This window comes from Mytilus edulis, chromosome 10, assembly GCF_963676685.1.
Source record: "Mytilus edulis chromosome 10, xbMytEdul2.2, whole genome shotgun sequence".
Classification (NCBI taxonomy): domain Eukaryota; kingdom Metazoa; phylum Mollusca; class Bivalvia; order Mytilida; family Mytilidae; genus Mytilus; species Mytilus edulis.
In genome coordinates, this window is record NC_092353.1 from 73,222,651 (window position 1) to 73,243,857 (window position 21,207).

Below are 21,207 nucleotides of genomic sequence, written 5' to 3' on the forward strand. Positions count from 1 at the left end.
CACATTCATCGGAAATTCAGTGTTAATATTGACAAAGTAATAGAGAAGTTCGTTTCTGCCTAGACCCGAAGAGCAGATTTTGGACAATTTTGAGTAATTTCGGTATCACAAAAATGTGTTGTTTATGTATTCAATTTACCATTATTTACTCTATTCAGAAGATTAATTAATAGTTTTCATTCATAAATTGTTTATAAGTCCTTTCTACATGTAGCTCCTCTTTTAACCGTCCTATGACCGAAAACCGAAAAAAAAAAAAAAAAATCTGCATAAAAGGGTCCCAAAAATTTTTCGCCTCGCTCCGCTCGGCAGTAGTTGCTTGCACATCACTTCGTTCTAGCTACGCCCCTGGTCACTGCTGGTATATCAATATTTCAGACCGGATAAACCAGAACTAAACTGAAATAGCATAAACGAGTTAATTATATTTCTATGCGTAATGGGATAGCCATTTGAAAAGACTATGATTTATAGGAAAAGAAATGTTTAAAAAAAGCCATTCGAACTAAAATTTTGTTATATTAATAGCAGTGTCTTCTATATGAAATGGTTTCATAGCCATAAAAATAGACGCTAAATCAATATTAGCAGTAATAATAGCTTTAATATGGATAAGATAGACATGCTGCGGACGCTTACTTTTCTAATTAATATCGCCCACGACTTTTCCAATCCCTTACTCGTAAATTGGATAACAATATAAATACGCTGTTGTTTTCGTCGTGCGGTTTAATTAAGCCGATTACGTTTTAATCCCTTTTTGTTTGTTTGTTTATTCGATCGAAATTGTTATTGGTTTCTTTTTTTTTCTAATAAAAAAATCAGTCTGTAGATCTTTAAATAAATAAACCATTTATAAGTATATATTCACATTTGCGTGAAAAATATGAACCGTCTTTTAATATAAATTTCTATTATACATAGATATAAGAAGATGTGGTGTGAGTGCCAATGAGACAACCTCGATGAGACACCTCTCCATCCATGTTACAATCTGTAAAAGTAAAAAATTATAGGTAAAAGTACGGTCTTCAACGCGAAGCCATGTCTTGTCTTGGCTCACACAGAGCAGCAAACTATAAAGGGTCCCAATTGCCAAATATGACTAGTGTAAAACCATATACAAATAAAAACAAGAAACAAGAAAAAAATTATGAACCACATCAATAACGGACAACCATGCACTGAACATCGGGTATACCTGTAACACAGAAATGGTTTTTTGAATTCAGATCTCTCTTCTTCAGCTAATGGAATACTAAATTTTGCTATGGCATGTAGGCTTTTTATTTAGCGATAACGTTACAAGTAGACATTGTTCCTTATTACATGTACCTTCTGTTATGTGTTTTTCTCTCTACATATAAATATTTCTTAGTAACTCAGTCGTACTCGGTCAACCCTGTTCGTCAAAGTTTCATATAAATACTCGCCAAAACGAAATACTAAAAATGAATTAAGGTCTGAAAGTATATATACATAATATTTATGTAATATGAATTTAAGGCGCAATTACTGCATAAGTAAACTGCCTACCAAAACCAATAACAACAACAGCACGGAGTTCAAAAATATAGATTAAATTGTAAAGTACAGTGAAACCTGTTTAAACCGAACCTCTTAGGGACTTAAGATTGTGTTCGGTTTTGGCTGATGTTCGGTTTTATCAGGTTCACAACGCATACAATTTGATATGACGGTGCTTTAGAAAATGTTTGGTTTATACAGGTTTTCGGTTTAAGCAGGATTCGGTTTAGCCAGGTTTCACTGTAATATGGTCAATGAATTCGTTCTTGGTGTAAGAAACATTCTGTTACCTAGTTGGAAGTGAAAAGCGTCATAAAATAGTCGCTTTATGGCGGTTAGTTTTCTCTTTTGAATTCTTTTTACATTTATCATTTCGGGACCTATTATAGCTGACTGTGCAGTATGCATGGGTTTTGTTCATTGGCGAAGGGCGTACGGCGACCTATACGGTTGTTAATTTGTGTGTCATTTTGTTGCTTGTGGAGAGTTGTCTCATTGGCAATCATACTACATATTGGTTTTTTTTTATATCCAGTATAAAATCTATAGAAATGACGAAAAGACTTAAACTATTAATTGACTCCTTTAAAAATTCTTTTGAAATTGGAGTCCTTGTATGACGATTAAACATTTCAAACGTGGGGTACTTATCTATCCCAAATTCATGTATTTGGTTTTGATGTTATATTGTTTAATTTGTTATTCTCATAGGATTTTGTCTAATGCTTAGTCCGTTTCTGTGTGTGTTACATTTTAATGTTGTGTCGTTGTTCTCCTCTTATATTTAATGCGTTTCCCTCAGTTTTAGTTTGTTACCCCGATTTTGTTTTTTGTCCATGTATTTATGAGTTTTGAAAAGCGGTATACTACTGTTGCCTTTATTTATCAGTCAATTATTTTGCTATCGATTATAGATGAAAAGAAATTGTAAGGAGCGAAAATGTTATCATCAACACTGAAAAAAAGTACATGTACATGCATGTAGAGCTTAATTTAGTCTTTAAATAGTTGTTGATACAATCCATTATTAGCCGGAGAATGCATTTGAGCCTTGTGGCTGTTAAGGCATTCAAGTTAAAACTAAAGTTTCGGAAGTGGTGTGAAAAACGACTACTTTGAGTATATGTTCTAAATATCAGATGAGTCTTCGTATGTCTAAGTAGTTTCAACCACGAAGATATATGATAAAATTGAGAATGGAAATGGGGAATGTGTCAAAGAGACAACAACCCGCCCAAATAAAAAACAACAGCAGAGGGTCACCAACAGGTCTTCAATGTAGCGAGAAATTCCCGCACCCGGAGGCGTCCTTCAACTGGCCCCTAAACAAATATATACTAGTCCAGTGATAATGAACGCCATACTAATTTCCAAATTGTACACAAGAAACTAAAATTAAAATAATACAAGACTAACAAAGGCCAGAGGCTCCTGACTTGGGACAGGCGCAAAAATGCGGCGGGGTTAAACATGTTTGTGAGATCTCAACCCTCCCCCTATACCTCTAACCAATGTAGTAAAGTAAACGCATAACAACTATACATCTATCTAACATAGTTAAGAAGCATTACATAACTATTTTACGTTTTCCCTAGGCCTTGTTCTGAAAAAGAGCAATTAGTTTTGATAAAACAGGAATAGTGTCATTATCTCAAATTTTCCAGTTGCAGTAACACTTTCAGAAAATGTTTCATGCATGAATTTAGATTGAAAACTTAAAATGTTTATTTTATATCACTACTTTTATATGGCAATATTTTTTCTCACAAAAACCTGATATTTTTTACTGATAAATGATTAGACTTCTATATGTATTTAAAATACGGTAATAACAACTCATTTTACATACTTTTGTTTACCTCTTTCCTTTTGCATTACCTATATTTCGAATATGAAATGTGCTTATCATTGTACACGATTCTTCTATTGGAAATTAGTTTCTTATCTGATATAGTGTCGTTTAAGTCGAAAAATACGTTTGAATTATTCCCCTTACATCAAATTATTTTAACCGGAGAAAACGTTATGCGATGTAATAATTGATCATTAGAACATTTTGGGTTAAACGGAATGAATATTAAATTGCGTTCCAAATAAGACAAATTTTAAAAAGTTTTAGTATCGGAAGCAAATTATTATTCCCAAACGTTATCGTGTGTCAATTAAGTTCGTGAAAAACCTAATACTAGTATAAAAATCAATTCAAAATACTACACGGTGAAGTAATTAACTTGGGATTTATTAAATCCTATATTTAACTCAAAACCACTTTGAAGTCCTGGGAAAATCACTATGGTAGTGTCTAATGATCTTAGAATATGACTACGATAATTGAATCGTTTCTCCAATAGGATTCTAGCCTGTTACTATAAAAATTATTTCCATTGATAGATTTTTCCAAATAAGGAAATTCAACATCAGCATCAGTTGTATGACGTAAAAGGGATTATTGATCGATTGAAAATTGAATATTTTGCGTAGGAGAAAATTCACTGATCAGTATTCATTGTTACAATTTTCTATGAATGACAGAAGATCAACTTGTTTCTATCTGGAAGCACGCATTTTCAACAGCTGTTGTTTAAAATTTCTGAAGGTAAATTATTTCTGATTTTTTAGTTAGAGCATGCACTTCATACACGCATATATTGAATTGTACGCTGAAATAGTAACTGGGACTACTATAACACATATAGTAGTAGTCTCAGATAGTAATAACTGTACACATTTGTTCATTGTTTTTTTCATCGCAGTATATAATTAGTTGTATGTTTTAAGTATAAATTGTCTTTCCCATATTTCGCGCTTAACTTAAACTTTTACGTCAGGAAAACTCTTAACAAAACGCAAAGTTAATTATAGTTTCCAAAGAATACAATAAGTTTCATGGTTTAATTTTATTCTTATTTATCAAATAATATTGTTTTGATCACTGTTCATTTCTTCACTTTTCCGTCGGAAGTCTTGCATTTCCTTAGTTAAATTGTCAAAAAAGGTTTACAATATGTATAATTATATACGAAAGTAATCATATATTGGATAAAATTGCAACTTACCTGATATTTGGGAGAACATTTAAAGTATCATATTATGTATAAATCTATATAAACAGAACTTAAAAAAATAGTCTTCCGTTTTATTTATCATTTTGTTATCTTTTAGGTATACAACATATTGAGGATTTCCTTGTCAAAATTCTGAGGTATGTGAATTTAACTATTTTTGTAATCTTATATTGAATAATATATCTTATGTGAAGTTAGAATGGTTTTGATATTGCATATTGCATTTCAAAACCCCCAGTAATATTTTCCGGAACTTTCCGTCTACGGAAATCTCCGTTCCCGGGGTTTTCAATTGTCAATACACATATTTATTGACCAATCAGTGTAATGCTCTATAAATACACAACCGATAAACTTATAGGATTTTCCGTAGACATGCGATAAATAAAAAAGTTCTCGAGTGACAGATTAATTCAGAATATAATTTGAAGCGGTTTAAGTCAGTAATTTACGTAAACACTACAAAAGGTTTGAAATATAATTTTCAAAATAATCGAAATCTCATTTGAACTCTAATTTTAATAAGCAATCTGTTAACTTTTTCCACTGGCGTATGAATATCATAAAATCGTCTGACAATCGTGTGTATTCTGCTAAACTTGCAGTTTGACTTACACAATCAGTGGGAAAGAAGGGAATATCGGTAAGAACATACATTTCACATTTTACCACGAATCCAAGTTACTTTTAACGTTTTTTGTTTTCAGTTGGAAATTATAAAGTGACACTTGAAAATGGGTTGTGAAAACCGTTTTCAGGTTTTGTGTTATGAACAAGTTTTGCGGTTGCACGAAGTTATGGAGGATGTGATTCCAATCCACGGACGGGGGAATTTTCCAACTTTGGATATTAAGTTGAAGGATTTGGTTAAAGCAGTAAGAGAGAAACTGCTAAAAGAAGGTGTAACGATAAAAGACATTAGATTAAACGGAGGTGCAGCAAGTTACATTTTTGGTACCGAAACCGTGAAGTCCTACAATGACTTGGATTTGATTTTCGGTGTGGATCTAACAAATCATAACGAGCTTCAGAAGATAAAAAATTGCGTTCTTGGTTGTCTCTTGGATTATTTGCCAGATGGAGTTAACAAAGAAAAAATGAGCAGTTGCAGTTTGAAAGAAGCATATGTTCAGAAAATGGTAAAAGTTTGTAATGAACGCGGTGATAGATGGAGCTTAATTTCACTTTCCAACAACAAGGGTAAAAATGTGGAGTTAAAATTTGTTGATGCTATGAAAAGGCAGTTTGAATTCAGTGTAGACTCATTTCAGATCATTTTGGATAGTTTATTAACTTTCTATGAGATTTCGTCCGCGCCCATGAGCGAACACTTCTATCCCACTCTTGTTGCAGAAAGTGTATATGGTGACTTTTCAGAAGCTTGGGTTCATTTGAATAAGAAACAAATAGCAACCCGCAATCCTGAAGAAATAAGAGGAGGTGGTCTTTTGAAGTATTGCAATTTATTGGTGCGGAGCTACACGCCAGCTGAAAATGTAAACTGTCAAGCTATGGAAAAGTACATGTGTTCTCGGTTTTTCATCGATTTCAGTGATTTAAATCAGCAGAGACAGAAACTTGAGTCGTATCTAAATAATCATTTTAGTGGTGAAGAAAATTTGAAACATGAATATCTACTGACGCTTTATCGAGTCGTGGATGAAAGTACCATATGTTTGATGGGACATGAACGCAGACAGACTCTAAATCTTATCCACCAACTTGCCTGTGAAGTTCTTATGGAACAGGAGAGAAAAGCACATGCAAAATATCTTGAAATGCAACATTTCGACCAACTGAGCAATTTGACAATTGACCAAGTGTACTTTCATAGTCCTCTAAATTCTGATGGATGCCAGTATTACAGTTACTTTCCAAATGTGTATCAAGTGAATGGATCTTCAAACTGTCCTCTTTGCCCATCTTCGTTTCTACAGTGCTCATAGTGAATTTGGAATGTTTCGTGACGAATGGAGATTGTTTGTAGACATTTAATTCAAAGGGATGTATTTAACTACAAAAATATTTGCAAAGGATTTATACACCTTTAGAATTTCAATGTGGATTAATTGAATAGTTTGGTCTGAAAGATTTATTAAGTAAAAAAAAATATGTAAAATTGTATGAAGAGACGAAAGGTGAATGAAAACAAACAAATAACTGCAAAAAACATTAATTGGATGTCATAATTTTTTTTGTGGGTGAATACAAGTTTGTGTCAGAGAACATGATAAAGATTTTTTTGTGTATTTGATGTGAAAATGAGATTTATTGGTGAATGATTTGACAGATTTGGTGTAGCAAACATTAAATGTTACATCTATGTACATGTAGTCTTTCATTTATTTGTCCTATTGTGACATCTTGTTTATGTCTTTGTATTATTATGTTAAGAACATCTATATGTGTGTGTGTAATTTTTCGCTCAAATTTTGACTGAAATTGGTCAACTACAGCAAAAGGATTTTATTGACTTGTTTATCATGTTTATTAAGTAATTACATCATGTATATTTTTATTATTTACAGTTGTAACTGATGTGGTACATATATATATGTACAATGTTTACATTAAATTGCTTTTTTTAACTCTCAATGATGCTTCAGGTGTCCTCTCCATGTTTTACATGTACATGATTAGATTGAATAAATTTCAGTGTAAAAACATACCAAAAATTAAATGCTAAAAGTACATGTTTATACGGCATGTACGGTTAAAAAAAATAATAAAAAGTGTGAATGTTCAACATGTTTTATTTGGTATGTCTCATTTTTCATTAAAATAAAATTGTAAAAATGGAAAAAATTAACAAGAAAAAAGAGAGAGACCATATACATGGTCATAGTGTATATTTTGTAAATTAAGAGAACAGTGACAGATTTCAGATGATGTTAGTAATAAAAAGGGGGGATCTAAGATGTAATAGGTACTTCGTATAAGGTACAAAAATGTATTTCAGAATCTTTTTATGTGTGTTGGAGCATCCATCTTGTACATGTACATGTACAGTGTATGTTATAAATATGGTTCTGTACATTTGTACATGTACATGTAGTCCCCCCAAGAAGTTTTTTCTTTGGTAAAAGATCTTGAATTTGTAAATAATATAAATATATATATATATATACCTTTAAGAATTTTCTGGTGCTGTCTTTAGCAATAAAATATGTTGCCTTCTTTAAACAAAATGGAATAGTTCTAGAACAAGAGCAAATTGTGATAGACACAAAATGATACCATTAAGAAGTATAAGCTTTGACAGTCCTTTAAAAATTGGAAAAATTGATTTTTATCCTTGTAGAAATGTACATTATGATCACAAGTGATAATTAACCTCCTATTATTGAAACATTTAGGAATAGTTGAAATAAAGTTAAATGAAAGTGATATTAATAATGACATATGTGCGAAAGTCTATGATGCTGCTACTTAACATAAATACTAGAAAAATAAAAAATGGTGTAGTTTCTCTTTCCAATAAGTATGACGTAAATTTGAGAATATAAAATGATTTGTTGAAATCAGTAATTAAATTTTGCTTCAAAAACATACAGTGCATGTCGATTGTAATACCTAGATTTAAAAACAACCTTGATTGCATTAAATTGTTGAGAAATCATTTAGATGGATTCAATGTTATTTAACTAAATAAATTTTTAGTTACATGAATTAAATCTTTTACCTCAAAAGAATAACACCTTTAAAGTCATACAGCGTAAGATTGAAGTAAGAGATTAGACCAAAGTATTACCAGGTGTAAAGATAGATAAACAAATAGTTGATCATTATGTATTTTCATTGAATTTATGCAAACTGTGATATGTTATTAGTATCTTGTTGCAATATATTACAAGCAGTGTTTTTTGCTGTATTAAATGTATTATACTTGTTGATATCGTATAGATCATGATTGTTTTTTGTTGTTGAATTTTTGTCTGTTGCATAGACATGATAGACTTCTACATTGTACTAATCGATGAAATGCATCATCAATTCTATTATCATATATGTACTTAATTTGTTTAAATAAAGTCTTCATTACCCTGTATGACAGAATCTCCTAATTTATCGGACTTTGACCCCAACAAAAGGTTATAGATTTAGCCTCTTGTTGCAACTTGCCATGTTTAATGATGTAGGTATTGGAATTTTGAGTGACTATATATAAGATTTGGGATTTTTAGAAAATGCTACCCAGGGGTTTCATTATCTTTCATGTTGACTGGTACTTTTCAATTTATTCCATGAATATCTTATATAAAAATTCTTACATTTAGGCGGTACTTGTCAATAGCATAGGAGGGTAAAAGTACTGGGTACCGCCTCCTAATGAATGGCCTGGCTACTGTAAATGTTAAAGGTCAAATTAAATAAATAAGTAAAAAATAACAGATAAGTCATGATCAGTTGGTTTGAATGTCTTGACAAATAATTTGGAGGGTGGGGTGGGGGTTTAGAGCTCATGATATACCATACCACTTAAAAGCATAAAAATAAAAAATAAAATACATGCATGTACTAATGTTTCTAAGCTACTGAACAAAATTTTATTTAAAGTTATCAAAGTTATTGATTTGACATTGAACTTTTTAGTAAACTAAAAGAAATTTGTGTTATTTGTTGTTATTAATTGGAGCTGCATAAACTTAAGGCTTCAAACTTTCACATTCATCAGGAAATAAAAAAACATTGTTGATCCAAACCTCATTATTACAGTTTATTGATATGAATTACGATATTTGGTAAAAAAAGAATGACAAAGGTATGGTCTATGAGAGTTCAAAGAATATATAAAGAGTACTGATAGAATTGATGGTGTATTTGTAGCATCTTTATGAGTCTTCCAGGACGTTTGTGTCATTTATAATGATGGATTATAGTAGATTAAACACCTTGTCAGTAAATGCCTTGGGAACAACATGTAAATGTTACCTGTACTATTTTTTATCTTCAAAAGTTTTTCTGGTCAGATATCTTTGTAAATTTTGTTTTGTGTCAACAATTGTCCCTTATTGAAAATATAATAAATGTACTGAACAAGTACATGTTCTAAATCTTTATCAACATGTATCTACAAGATTTCAAATTGAATTTTATATGTAGGATTTAAAGATTTCAATCTTCAAAAGTTTTCTGGTCAGATATACATGCATCTTTGTAAATTTGTTTAGAGTCAACAATTGTTCCTTATTGAAAATATGAATGTACTGAATAAGTACATGTATCTATAAGTACAAGCTTATAAATTGAATTTTGCATATAGCTTTTTAAATTTTTATTTTCAATTTTTTTTGGGTCAGATTCTGCGATACATGTATATTTGTAAACATAAAATTGAGACAATGATTGTCCATTATTGAATAAAGATGTAAATGTACTGAACTTGTACATGTTAAAAATCAACATGATTAAAAGAGAAAGTCGGATCACAATGTTTGAGTAGTTATGATGTCAATGATGATCAATAAAATATATCTTATTTATTCTTACATGATATACATAAAAATATTTTACTACATTCAGTTGACTAAAAACAAAATTTTGGTATATATTAAAGCATGATAGCTTCCCATGTTTTGTAATCTCTCATACTTAACATTTTACAAATTATGTTCATGGCCCATTTAAATTTACCTGAAGAAAGGTTTTAATCAGTATTAAAATAACAGTGACATTGGTAAGCTAATGTGGCTCACATCCAATTTAAAGTTTTTAATAGACAACCTTGGAATTTAATGTAAATTGTCCTACAAGTAATACATTCAGATTTATGAGGCATAAATTAATATTTTTACAGGTGGAATTTCAATGCAAGCATTGTAGTTTGAAATCATAAATATCTGATGTAGATTATTATTACATGTTATGATGTAGGTCCAATATGCTTGTACCATAAACATTTTATTAAGACCTGGGGACAATGTAATTATGCATGTATACTGCACCTGGTAACAGCTGGGTGGTGGTCCTTGCTAGTTTATTTTATTGAACTATTACAGATTTTGTGGCATGCTTATGTCCTGTTTTTCTGACCACAACCTTTGAAAAAATTATTTCAGATCTGTTATTTTTTCCCCACACATTTCCTTTTGCATTTTGTTTGATAAAGGGCCTTAAAAACTTTCCTACCTGTCAAGTACAAAGTTTTATTGTTAGAATATTATCTCTATATACAGAACATGCCCCCTAAATATAGAAAAAAAGGTAAAGCCTTGATGAAATTGGTCTCCTGCAAATGCTGTGTTAATGAGGCCAGGGCAACAGATCTTTTTCTGCTTATATTTCTTTTTGCAATTTTTCATTGTTTATTTGCTTGGGTGGAACATGAATCATTCTTTCTGAATTTGATAGCAACATGTACAATATGTATGTGTATCCACACTTTTATGTAACAAGGCATACATAGAGATAATTATAATTATGAATTCTGTCAATTACATGTACACACTTGTAACTATTCATCAGAGATATATGTAGATAATTGATTCCACATGATGTTATTATTTCATCAACACAGTGCAGTAAAATAGCTACACCAGAAAAAAATTATTTCACGTTTTGCTTTGACTAGACTAGCGCTCCTTCCTCATACTGGGACTTTAAATATGATTGCACTTTAAATCAAAGTGGGCTGGGGGAGCCATTCAGGATATAAATCTTTAAGAGAAACTTGGTATAACCTTTTCCTATGTTCAGGGTAGCAATTATTTAATTGATTATAAAAGTAAATGAATAATAGAATCAATTTAAATTTTGCTCCATACTCTAGGCTGGATCTACATTGCCTTTTGCAAATGGTATTCATATCATACAAATTTGCTATACCTCAAGATTTCATCACCAACTATATGGGTCATAAATACTCTCAGAGGTTTTGAATTTATTCATAAATTCTATTCATGAATAAATCGTCTGTGACCATGATATTTTTCTGCTCTTTGGGCCTATGATTATTTAAGGATTATACATTAACGACTTATTGATGAAGTTGTGACAGCTGGTTGCATGTAATTCAGATTCATTGTTTTCACTCCTTAGAATATATTACAAGTCTGAATACATGAAATAGTTTTGTTGTTCATATAGTTAGGGACACCAAGGTTGCTGACCTTTAAAGGGCTTTTTTAGATGGGAAGACGAACACTTACCAAATAATAGATAAAAGATTTTTTTTTTTTTAATTGAATTTTAGTCTCTTTATTTTTTATTTTATACATTGGACACTTAGGAACCCTATGTTATTCATATAAGAAATTCTGTAGATGCTTGATTTATTTTTTATCATCACAGCTTCTCCTTGACCTTTAAGGATTACAGCAGTCCATTTTTCTAAAATTTAATTGGAAAATATAATTGCACGTTTAATAAGAGCAGATTCCAAGGTTGTCTGTTATAAGGTTTTAATTGTCAAGTACATATTTAGTTCATACAGTTACCCATGCACAAGTAAGCGTAAAAAGGCAGCAGGTTTCACCAAAGGGTTTGAATAGAATTTCGTTATCATGTACATGTATCACTGGCTTACGAAATGCATCAACAATTTCTAGTCTTCAATTATCTTGTACAAGGATATTTATGGTAAAAGAGAGCCTTTCTCATATAAAACTTGCATTACTGATCATTCATTTCAACTTTCATTAAAAAAAAATACATGTATTAAAATTTTAACTGTAAGTGGCGCAGAAAAAAAAAGCTTAAATAGAAATCATTTATCCTCGCTATATTTAATTTTATTATTTAAAACACACAAGAAAAAGTGTTGACTCGACTTGTTTTAGTGATAGGTGAAGCAAACTAGAAATATTGGAGGTTACACAATAGCCTATAATAAAATTCATAAACAGAAGTTAATTCTTTCATTAGGCATGTTAAGGCATAATTAATGATTTTGCAGAATTGTTCCCATTTGGTGGTAATACAAATGTCATTATTGATGCTGTCTCAGACTTTAGAAGTAAAAATAATTTTGAGCCTGCCATGATAAATCTATATGATTACGTCACATTATTGTCATTTTTCTTGGTATTTCATCAATCGTTAAAGAGAAATCCAAGAAAAGTCCATCTCAATCTACATGATCTACATTTTTGTTCAAATTTTTCCGTCATTGAATCCAAATCATTTTCATTATTTAAGCCAGGGAGTTAATGTAGAAAGAGTATTAGGGAGAAGTGTTGGTCAATATTTTATTGACAAATGAACCAACCTGTGAACATATTGTAATAAAATGATCTGTATTGTATAATAGATTGTAAAACTTCTCCCTTAGTATCACATTGGTCAAAATTAAAAATCAGTGTCCAAATTTACTCTGTGTTTAAATATACCATTGAACGTGCATTTTGTGCAAGTTATACTCCACGGTTTATTCTACAGCTAAATCCTATCTTACTTGATTACCAACTATTAAATTTCATTCAAAATTCTATTTAAACTTGCTGTTAAGATCTCAAAGTGACAATGAGTATCTTGATAGACTGATTAAAAGTCTGATTACTGCACTATCAATGGTATTTTTAGATTAAGTGTATAACATTTTGTTCTATTTATAAGAATTATTTTAATGTAACACTGCAGCCATGTTTAGGCAGTTAGAATGGTAATTATTGTAAGATAAGGATGCCAAAGTTTATTGTACAGCTTGTGTATATTTTTGTATTTACAAGATTTTTTTTCTCTATTTTTGTGATAAATGCACAAATGTTGTTATATAACTATTCTACCATGAATGTTGAGAGGCAAGCAGTGTCCCTATATAAAATATATATATTATTGTTAAGACTACAAGTTATATCAAAATTTTAATTTCATTGCTGGATGATTATCTGTATTAACACAGAATTCCAGAAATAAAATATTTTTGAAAACTATTTTTTTTTCTCGAGTTTCCAATATTGCGTTCATTTTCCAGTTTTCATGTTCAGTATATCATAAGAATTAAGATGGTTGTACCTTCCAACTACCCTGTTTCCAGTTTACACTGCACATAAAAAATATAGATTCGATGATGATGCACTCGAGATAGTTAAATTTTCAGATTTAAGACAGACAGGTTTGTTGTAATATGAAAAAGAAGATGTGGTATGATTACCAATGAGACAACTCTCTACAAGAGAATAAATGACACAGAAATTAATAACTATAGGTCATTGTATGGCTTTCAACACTGAGCAAAGCCCATACCACATAGTCAGCTTTAAAAGACACTGAAATGATATATATCACTCCTACAAATCTTTATTTTCTGCGGAAAGTATTCACAAATATTTATGAGGTGAAATGATGTAATAATAGATTTATGCAGTACATATTCACTAGAGAGCATCTTATAAATATATATGTTGTATGATTACCAATGAGACAACTATCCACCAGAGTTGAAATAACATGGATATGTCCGATATGAGCAATTGTAGGTTATTTTATGGCCTTCAACAATGAGAGAAGATTATAATATTTGATACAAGTTACAATGAACAAACAAAAATATGAAGTATATGTACATGATGTAGCATTAAAATTGAGAATGGAAATGGGGAATGTGTCAAAGAGACAACAACCTGACCATAGAAAAAACAACAGCAGAAGGTCACCAACAGGTCTTCAATGTAGTGAGAAATTCCCGCACCTGGAGGTGTCCCTCAGCTGGCCCCTAAACAAATATATACTAATTCGGTGATAATGAACGCCATACTCATTTCCAAATTGTACACAAGAAACTAAAATTTAAATAATACAAGACTAACAAAGGCCAGAGGCTCCTGACTTTAAACTACAAAAAAACTTGTTTTATTTTTTACAGAGTAAAATAGGCATGACAGGCAAACAATAATATCAAGTGTGGATGTATATAGTACTACACAATCTTTTATTTTGGTCAATACTACAATTCAATGGTCTAAAAATCTATCTGACATGCCATGATGTCAAGTTGTATGAAGTTTTGGTCAGAAAAGTAAAGTGTCCATGAGGAATTAACAAATACCTAATAGAAATTTACCAAAAAACATCCAATATTGAAGTACTGTAAATTTAGAAGTTCTTGCATGCTTTTATTGTTGAAATTTTCATAAATTGACAAAAATTGGATATAAATTATATGCGATTTCAGAAAAACTGAATAGAAAAATATATCAGATATCAGAATGCACGAAACTAGCTCAGTTCCAATAATTTTTGAATTTACAGTACTAGCCAGACAAATACTCTTTTGGAAGCAATTATCATTATTTACTGCCTGATGGAATGTGTGACACTACATGTACTGGAATTTTCATCCATCTACTACATCAAATAACAGCTGCGATACTCATCAGAGGAATCACATACATGTACACCCACACAAAAAAGAACCTCGTCTTGTAGCAGAACAAATATGTCGGGGGCACCTTGGCAGTCTCGTGAATTGATTGCAATGAATGATTGAAAATGGATGACCGAATATGTTTGTTGGTTGTAAACATTTTTTTTCGCCTATTTTCAACATTTATCATGTTTATTGGAAGAAAATTTAGGTGGCATTAATTGGAGTAAGAATTGTTTTCTTAGTTCCATATTCCCAACCCTTTTTCTTCCCTCTACGTGCTCTAACTTGAGATCAAGTTGAGCACACAGTGAAAGCTGAATGAAATATCTTCGAGGTGATCACCATTTATACATGTAGGTATATTACCTTTTCTTGTATATAGGTGAATTTCTTCATGCTAAATTTCATACATTGTGTAGAATGTATGAACCTCCTACAGATGAAGATTCTGTCCAAGAATAATACACTTCTGGTATAATTAGTACAATAAATGATGGTTACATTGTCATGTCTACAAGGGACCATCTCAATGCATATTTTTTTCTAAATGAAATCTAGTGAGATTGTTTTTGGTATAGGTGGCTTTTTCAGTCAAGTATAGAAAAAAATAATGTTTTTCATTTAAGTTTTGTGTAAAAAGTTACTTAATCGTGCCCTAAAGGGACCATCTTAACTTGATACATGTATTTTTTCCCCAAATAAGGAAGTTAGTGGTATTGTTTTTAGTATAAATGGCTTGTCCTATCAAGTATAGAAAAAAATTATATTTACATTGACATTTTGTCGTCGTTTGTGCTTTTCTGAATTTTCATTTTTGTTGTGAGAAACAAAACGATCATGCACATTCTAATAAAGTCCAATCATATTAATAATTAATAAGATTGGTTGGCATCTTTCTAATGTCATACAGGTCTCCAATAGCTATAAGCTTAAAGGATAAATTTTCTACTTCATATAGTCATTCGTATTCTAAAGATAGAACACGTAAGAGGTGTGAGTCTACTGCTATAATTGTCTTGACAGTACAAAGATCAATACCGATAATTGATAAATCTTGGCAATGTCTGAGTCTGAAGGCAACTTGTTTGACATCACCTTTGGGGTTTAACTTTATTATCAGGATGTTTAGGGACTAGAATTACAAAATGTACTTTTGACGTAATTTTAAATTTAAGGTACAAAGTTATTAGCTGCATTTAAAAAAACAAAAATTGAAAAAAAAAGTCATCTGCGTGCAATATGCCTTTTACAGTTTTAATAAATTTATACTGCCAGACACCCAACTCTTCTAGTTGTTAATGTATAAATGATACTGAATAAAAAAAAAAATTGAGAGAGAGTGAATCAGAGAGAACAGAAAATGTCATGATATTTAATGCTTGTAATCTTCACAGTAAGCTATATGGCCAAAGCCAGGAAACTTATTTTGAAAAAAGGCCTCATTTTTATTGTAAGCCAAATTCTAAGAAATGTTATGTCGTCTTGATTTTGAGGTTGTTTTATTGACAGTAACATAGTGAAAAAAAGGGGAAAAAAATAATTTTGTGAGGACTCAAAAGCATTTATTCAACTGTAAACTTGGTGCATATACAATCTTGGATCTTCATACAACAACAAAAAGACTTAAGAGTCATGCATTTTAATAACAACATGAACAAACAAACAATAATCTCCTCATAATCATTAAGTAGGACAATAATGTCAAAAGAAGACCAAAAAAATTGAAAAAAGGTCACAGTTACAACAAAAAATTGAAAAGAGGTCACAGATTTACACAAAAAAAATTGAAAATAGGTCACAGTTACACTATTAAACACTTTCAAAAGAACTAAATGACATACATGTCTGAGGGACACACAGTCTTTTTGTATGGAGCTTCATATGATAAACTTTGCATAGACTTTGTACAAGTATTTCCTTTTTTTTTTTTTTTTAAAGTAGATGGCAGGGGTCCCCACAGACGAGTGCCTGTGGGGTCCCCCTTTTGAAAATCCTGGTTGACAAAAAAAATATATCCGAACTAACTGACACATATCTGAGAAATGGTAAACATAATACAGGTATACAACTATACAATAAAGTTTAACTTCAAACTTCATATTAATCAATATTTCAACAGGTTGAAATTTTTAAAAAGTTAGAATAAATAATCTTTACTACCTTGGACGACCACCTTTAACATGTTTAAGCAAATGTGTTGATATTAAATACATTGTACTAATATTCTGGTACAAACTAGTTCCATAGTTTACAGTTGAAATTAAGGTTACTGACTCCAACCACCTAGTCACCTAGTCTTCAACTTAAAACATTGTATTTGGACCATGTCCTAATCTTTTAAATTTCTTACATGTCTTATATATAGTGGCAAATATTTAAATTTAAAGTGGGTGGATTATCTTTTTGTTTTATGATAAGGCCTAGGTATCAATAATCTTACTAACTTCACTATTTACTTTATTAGAAGGTTCAAAAGATTTTAGGCTACTTTAACTTCTTGGATCTATAGTTTGACACCTTATAAAATTTGGCATGGTCATATATGTATATATATTGTATTGATAGTCACAATTTTTTTTTTTTTTAAATATTTTAAAATACATTTTTTGCTAGGGGACACTGTTTAAATATTGATTGATTTTGAAATAAAGATACAATCTTGAAAAGATATCCCAGCCTTTAGATTTAATCTTAATGGTCTGATTATAGGACATGAAAAGGCAACTTTATTTAATAGTATTGTATATTATATACTCTAATTGTATACATGGTATATTGGAAAGTTCTGGAAACAACCCAACTTAAACAGCACTTGACAAAAACTCTTAATGAAATTGTTTGGAATCGGTTAACTTAAGGCACTAAATATACAATGATATTTGTTGGCAATGGATTTTTCAGTAGGTTGACATGGATTACTACACATTTATTGCAATTTAATGGAAAACCCTATGAACTGTCAGTTTCAGGCAAATTTAGACTCAGAATTTAGGGGGAGATAGACACCAAGTACAGACTTCATAGATTAAAGTTAATATTTGCTGTTAAGACTGCTCTAATATGGGCCTCCTTTTTCAAAATCCTTGATCTTCATTCTGTCCATATCTAATAGATGTAGATATTTATTAAAGTATTAGTATGCAGAAAAATTAGGGGGAAATATACATTGATATAATATGAAGTCTTTTATTGTCAATTATGACACCCAAAATATGACTTTAAAACAGAAAAAGGAGGGAAGTAATAGTGTTAAATGGGAAAATAGAGTATTTACACTATAAATCCAAGTTTTTGTAAATAACTTCAGATTTCTTTTAGGTGTACAAGTGATTTATCAACTTAACAGCTTTTAATATAGACTCCTTAATAATCTGACATTGATCATATCAATAATCATATCAATGTCAGATCTGTTATGTTGATATGTAATCATTACCAGCCTTCAGACTAAAAAAAAACATCTGTTCAGATGCAATAATGATATAACTTACAACAATAGGAAGGGAAGGTTGACTGCAACTGAGGGTCCACATTGGGGAGGAGGGGCATCATAATAGGAAGGAATGGTTGACTGCAACTGAGGGTCCACATTGGGGAGGAGGGGCATAATACTAGGAAGGGAAGGTTGACTGCAACTGAGGGTCCACATTGGGGAGGAGGGGCATAATAATAGGAAGGAATGGTTGACTGCAACTGAGGGTCCACATTGGGGAGGAGGGGCATAATAATAGGAAGGGAAGGTTGACTGCAACTGAGGGTCCACATTGGGGAGGAGGGGCATAATAATAGGAAGGAATGGTTGACTGCAATTGAGGGTCCAAGCCAGGGAGGAAAAAGGGGGGGGGGGGAGGGTGTCACTGTCACAAAGTATTATAATATGTAGTCAGGATTATTTTGATACATGTACATGTATGAGGGTCTGGATGGGGTTTGCAGACCCAATTAACCAAAAAATTAAATAAATAGAAAATTAGGTGTAAAAAGAAAAGACAAGGAGGGCCAAAATATAAAAAATGGGCAAAAAATATAAAGAATAGTGAAAAAATACAATAAAATTTAAAAATACAAAAATGAAGCATTCCCCATCCAGAACTTCATGTATGATTATGATAAACCAAAAAAATATATCTGCAAGTTCAGCTAAGAAATGTAAGAATAGGAAAATGAAGATAAGAGTATTTAACCAAAACGTTAAGTCATGGGAAAATGAATGTTGATTTCCCCTAACATGTGAAAATTTTTGCATGACCCTTAAAATATGTATAGCTACTAAATGTTGTCTGCTCTATGGTCGGGTTGTTGTCGCTTTGACACATTCCCCATTTCCTTTCTCAATTTTATTGTGCTTAAAAAACACAAAAAGCCATGAATAAGAGAGGAAACGATTTCGGAGATGTTCCTCATTGCTAAGGATAGGATATGATATTACCTCTTCCTCATTAGTATCCACTCAACAGTATAAAGACACAAAGACAAGTACTATACTAATACTTAAGGTACACCTACTAAACTGGTCTTTTCCTTCCTATTTGACAATTAACATCTGTCACCATTGAATGCTAAACATCCTGGTTTTGGGACAAGTTTAACAATCCAGTGACAATACTGATTCCCTGTTTAAGTGTTTTATTTTAACATTAATTCTTTCTATATATATATAGTTATGATAGTTTATTATTGTGCTGAGCCTGATCATTTGCCTATTTTTTTTCAAATCTGTAAAGTGTATTAGTGTCTCCATAACAAACTACAACAATCTACAATAGATAAGTTGTAAATGTTGACAAGTTTTATCTGATGCAGAAAATTAATTGTCAGATGTTGTTGCATTTTCTTGGGATTGCTTAAGAAGTCCATAAAGAAAAAGTAAGATAGCTTGTAATTTCCTTGGTCTGGATTAATAATTACTGAGAAATGGGAGATTTGATTGATCAGTGGGTAAAAATAGTTATTTGTATCGCCTCTGAGGATTGAAACATTGTTAGAATCTAGTTAACAGGATGTGTGTCACATGAAATATATATTTGTTATACTAACCGCATAAACTTTGTGATATATTTTTTACATGTTCATGACCTTTTTATTTTAATACCTTTCTCAACACAAACCCCTTCAGTTCCACTTAAGGCACTTTGAAAAGGGTCTAAAAGGCTTTTTTTTAACAGAAAACTCTACCAAGAAGAAAATCTTTGATGGAGGTAGATTGATTGATTGTTCATCATGTGTTTGTTATACAGGGGCGGATGCAGGAATTTTCGAAAGGGGGGGTGCTAACCCAGGGCAAAGGGGGGGTGCAAAACATATGTCCCGATACAAATGCATTGATCGGCAAAAATAAAGGGGGGGTGTGCACCCCCGGAACCCCCCCCTCTGGATCCGCCACTGTTATATATCCGATGTCATATTTAGAATGATACATGCAAGCATCTGAGAACTGCACAGATTTATAGCATCATTCAATATTTAAGGGTTGTTGTAAATACATGTCCTATACAAGCCCTTTTTTAATGGAGAAAACATTGTTATATTAGAGAAGTGACAATACCATACAAGGTTCCATAAAACAATCTTGATTGGCTTAGATCTACTAATTATTGAGAGATAATGTATATTCCTACTGTTTAGTAAGTGTTATTAGGCATGAAAGGAAGCATTAAATCAATACCAAAGACAAATTAAACAAAACCATGTCCTTTGAAAATCCAATGATTTCAGATTTCACAAAAGGACTTCTTTGTCATTTCATTTCCTTAAAGGTAACACTTTGATCAATAAACTCCTGCTACTAAAGTAACAGAAATGAAAGAGATATAAGGAAATGGTTCTGAACAAAGTTGTCAATACAGATGTATAGTTGGAGGGATAGTAGATTAATTAGTCTCAAGATAGGATTTTTATTAAAATTTACAAGATATAGCACATGCACTCGTCTCAGAAAAAAATAAAGGTATATAGGAATTTTTTTGGGGGGATGAGTGCCTGTGAGTTATAGTCTTATTTCATATTTTTGAAATTTTTGAAATTTTAATTTTCATTTTTGAATGTGATGATTTCAATCATACCACATCTTATTTTGGTTATATTTGAAAAAAAAATAAATTATGAACCATTATCATGATAGTACATGTATACTGTATGCTGCATTTATAACCCATATAATATTATCCTAAGTAAGCTAGTAATTTGTCTGGGTTTGTCCAGCAATGAATTGAAAAGTTATCAAGTGTGTGAAGGTTTGGGACAGATTAAATTTCAGTCCTGCATATAGTGTAGCTGTCAATAACTGTTGTTATAAGAGGTATAGAGATG

General features: G+C 31.3%; 1 protein-coding gene across 1 annotated transcript; it reads left to right on the forward strand.

Moving 5' to 3' along the window:
* The first annotated feature begins 3,799 nt into the window (after positions 1-3,799).
* Positions 3,800-13,462, forward strand: LOC139491844 (terminal nucleotidyltransferase 5C-like). Its single transcript, XM_071279743.1, has 2 exons — positions 3,800-4,123; positions 4,690-13,462. The coding sequence occupies exon 2, from the start codon at positions 5,327-5,329 to the stop codon at positions 6,536-6,538; it is 1,212 nt and encodes a 403-aa protein (XP_071135844.1). The 5' UTR covers positions 3,800-4,123; positions 4,690-5,326; the 3' UTR covers positions 6,539-13,462.
* The last annotated feature ends 7,745 nt before the right edge of the window (positions 13,463-21,207 follow it).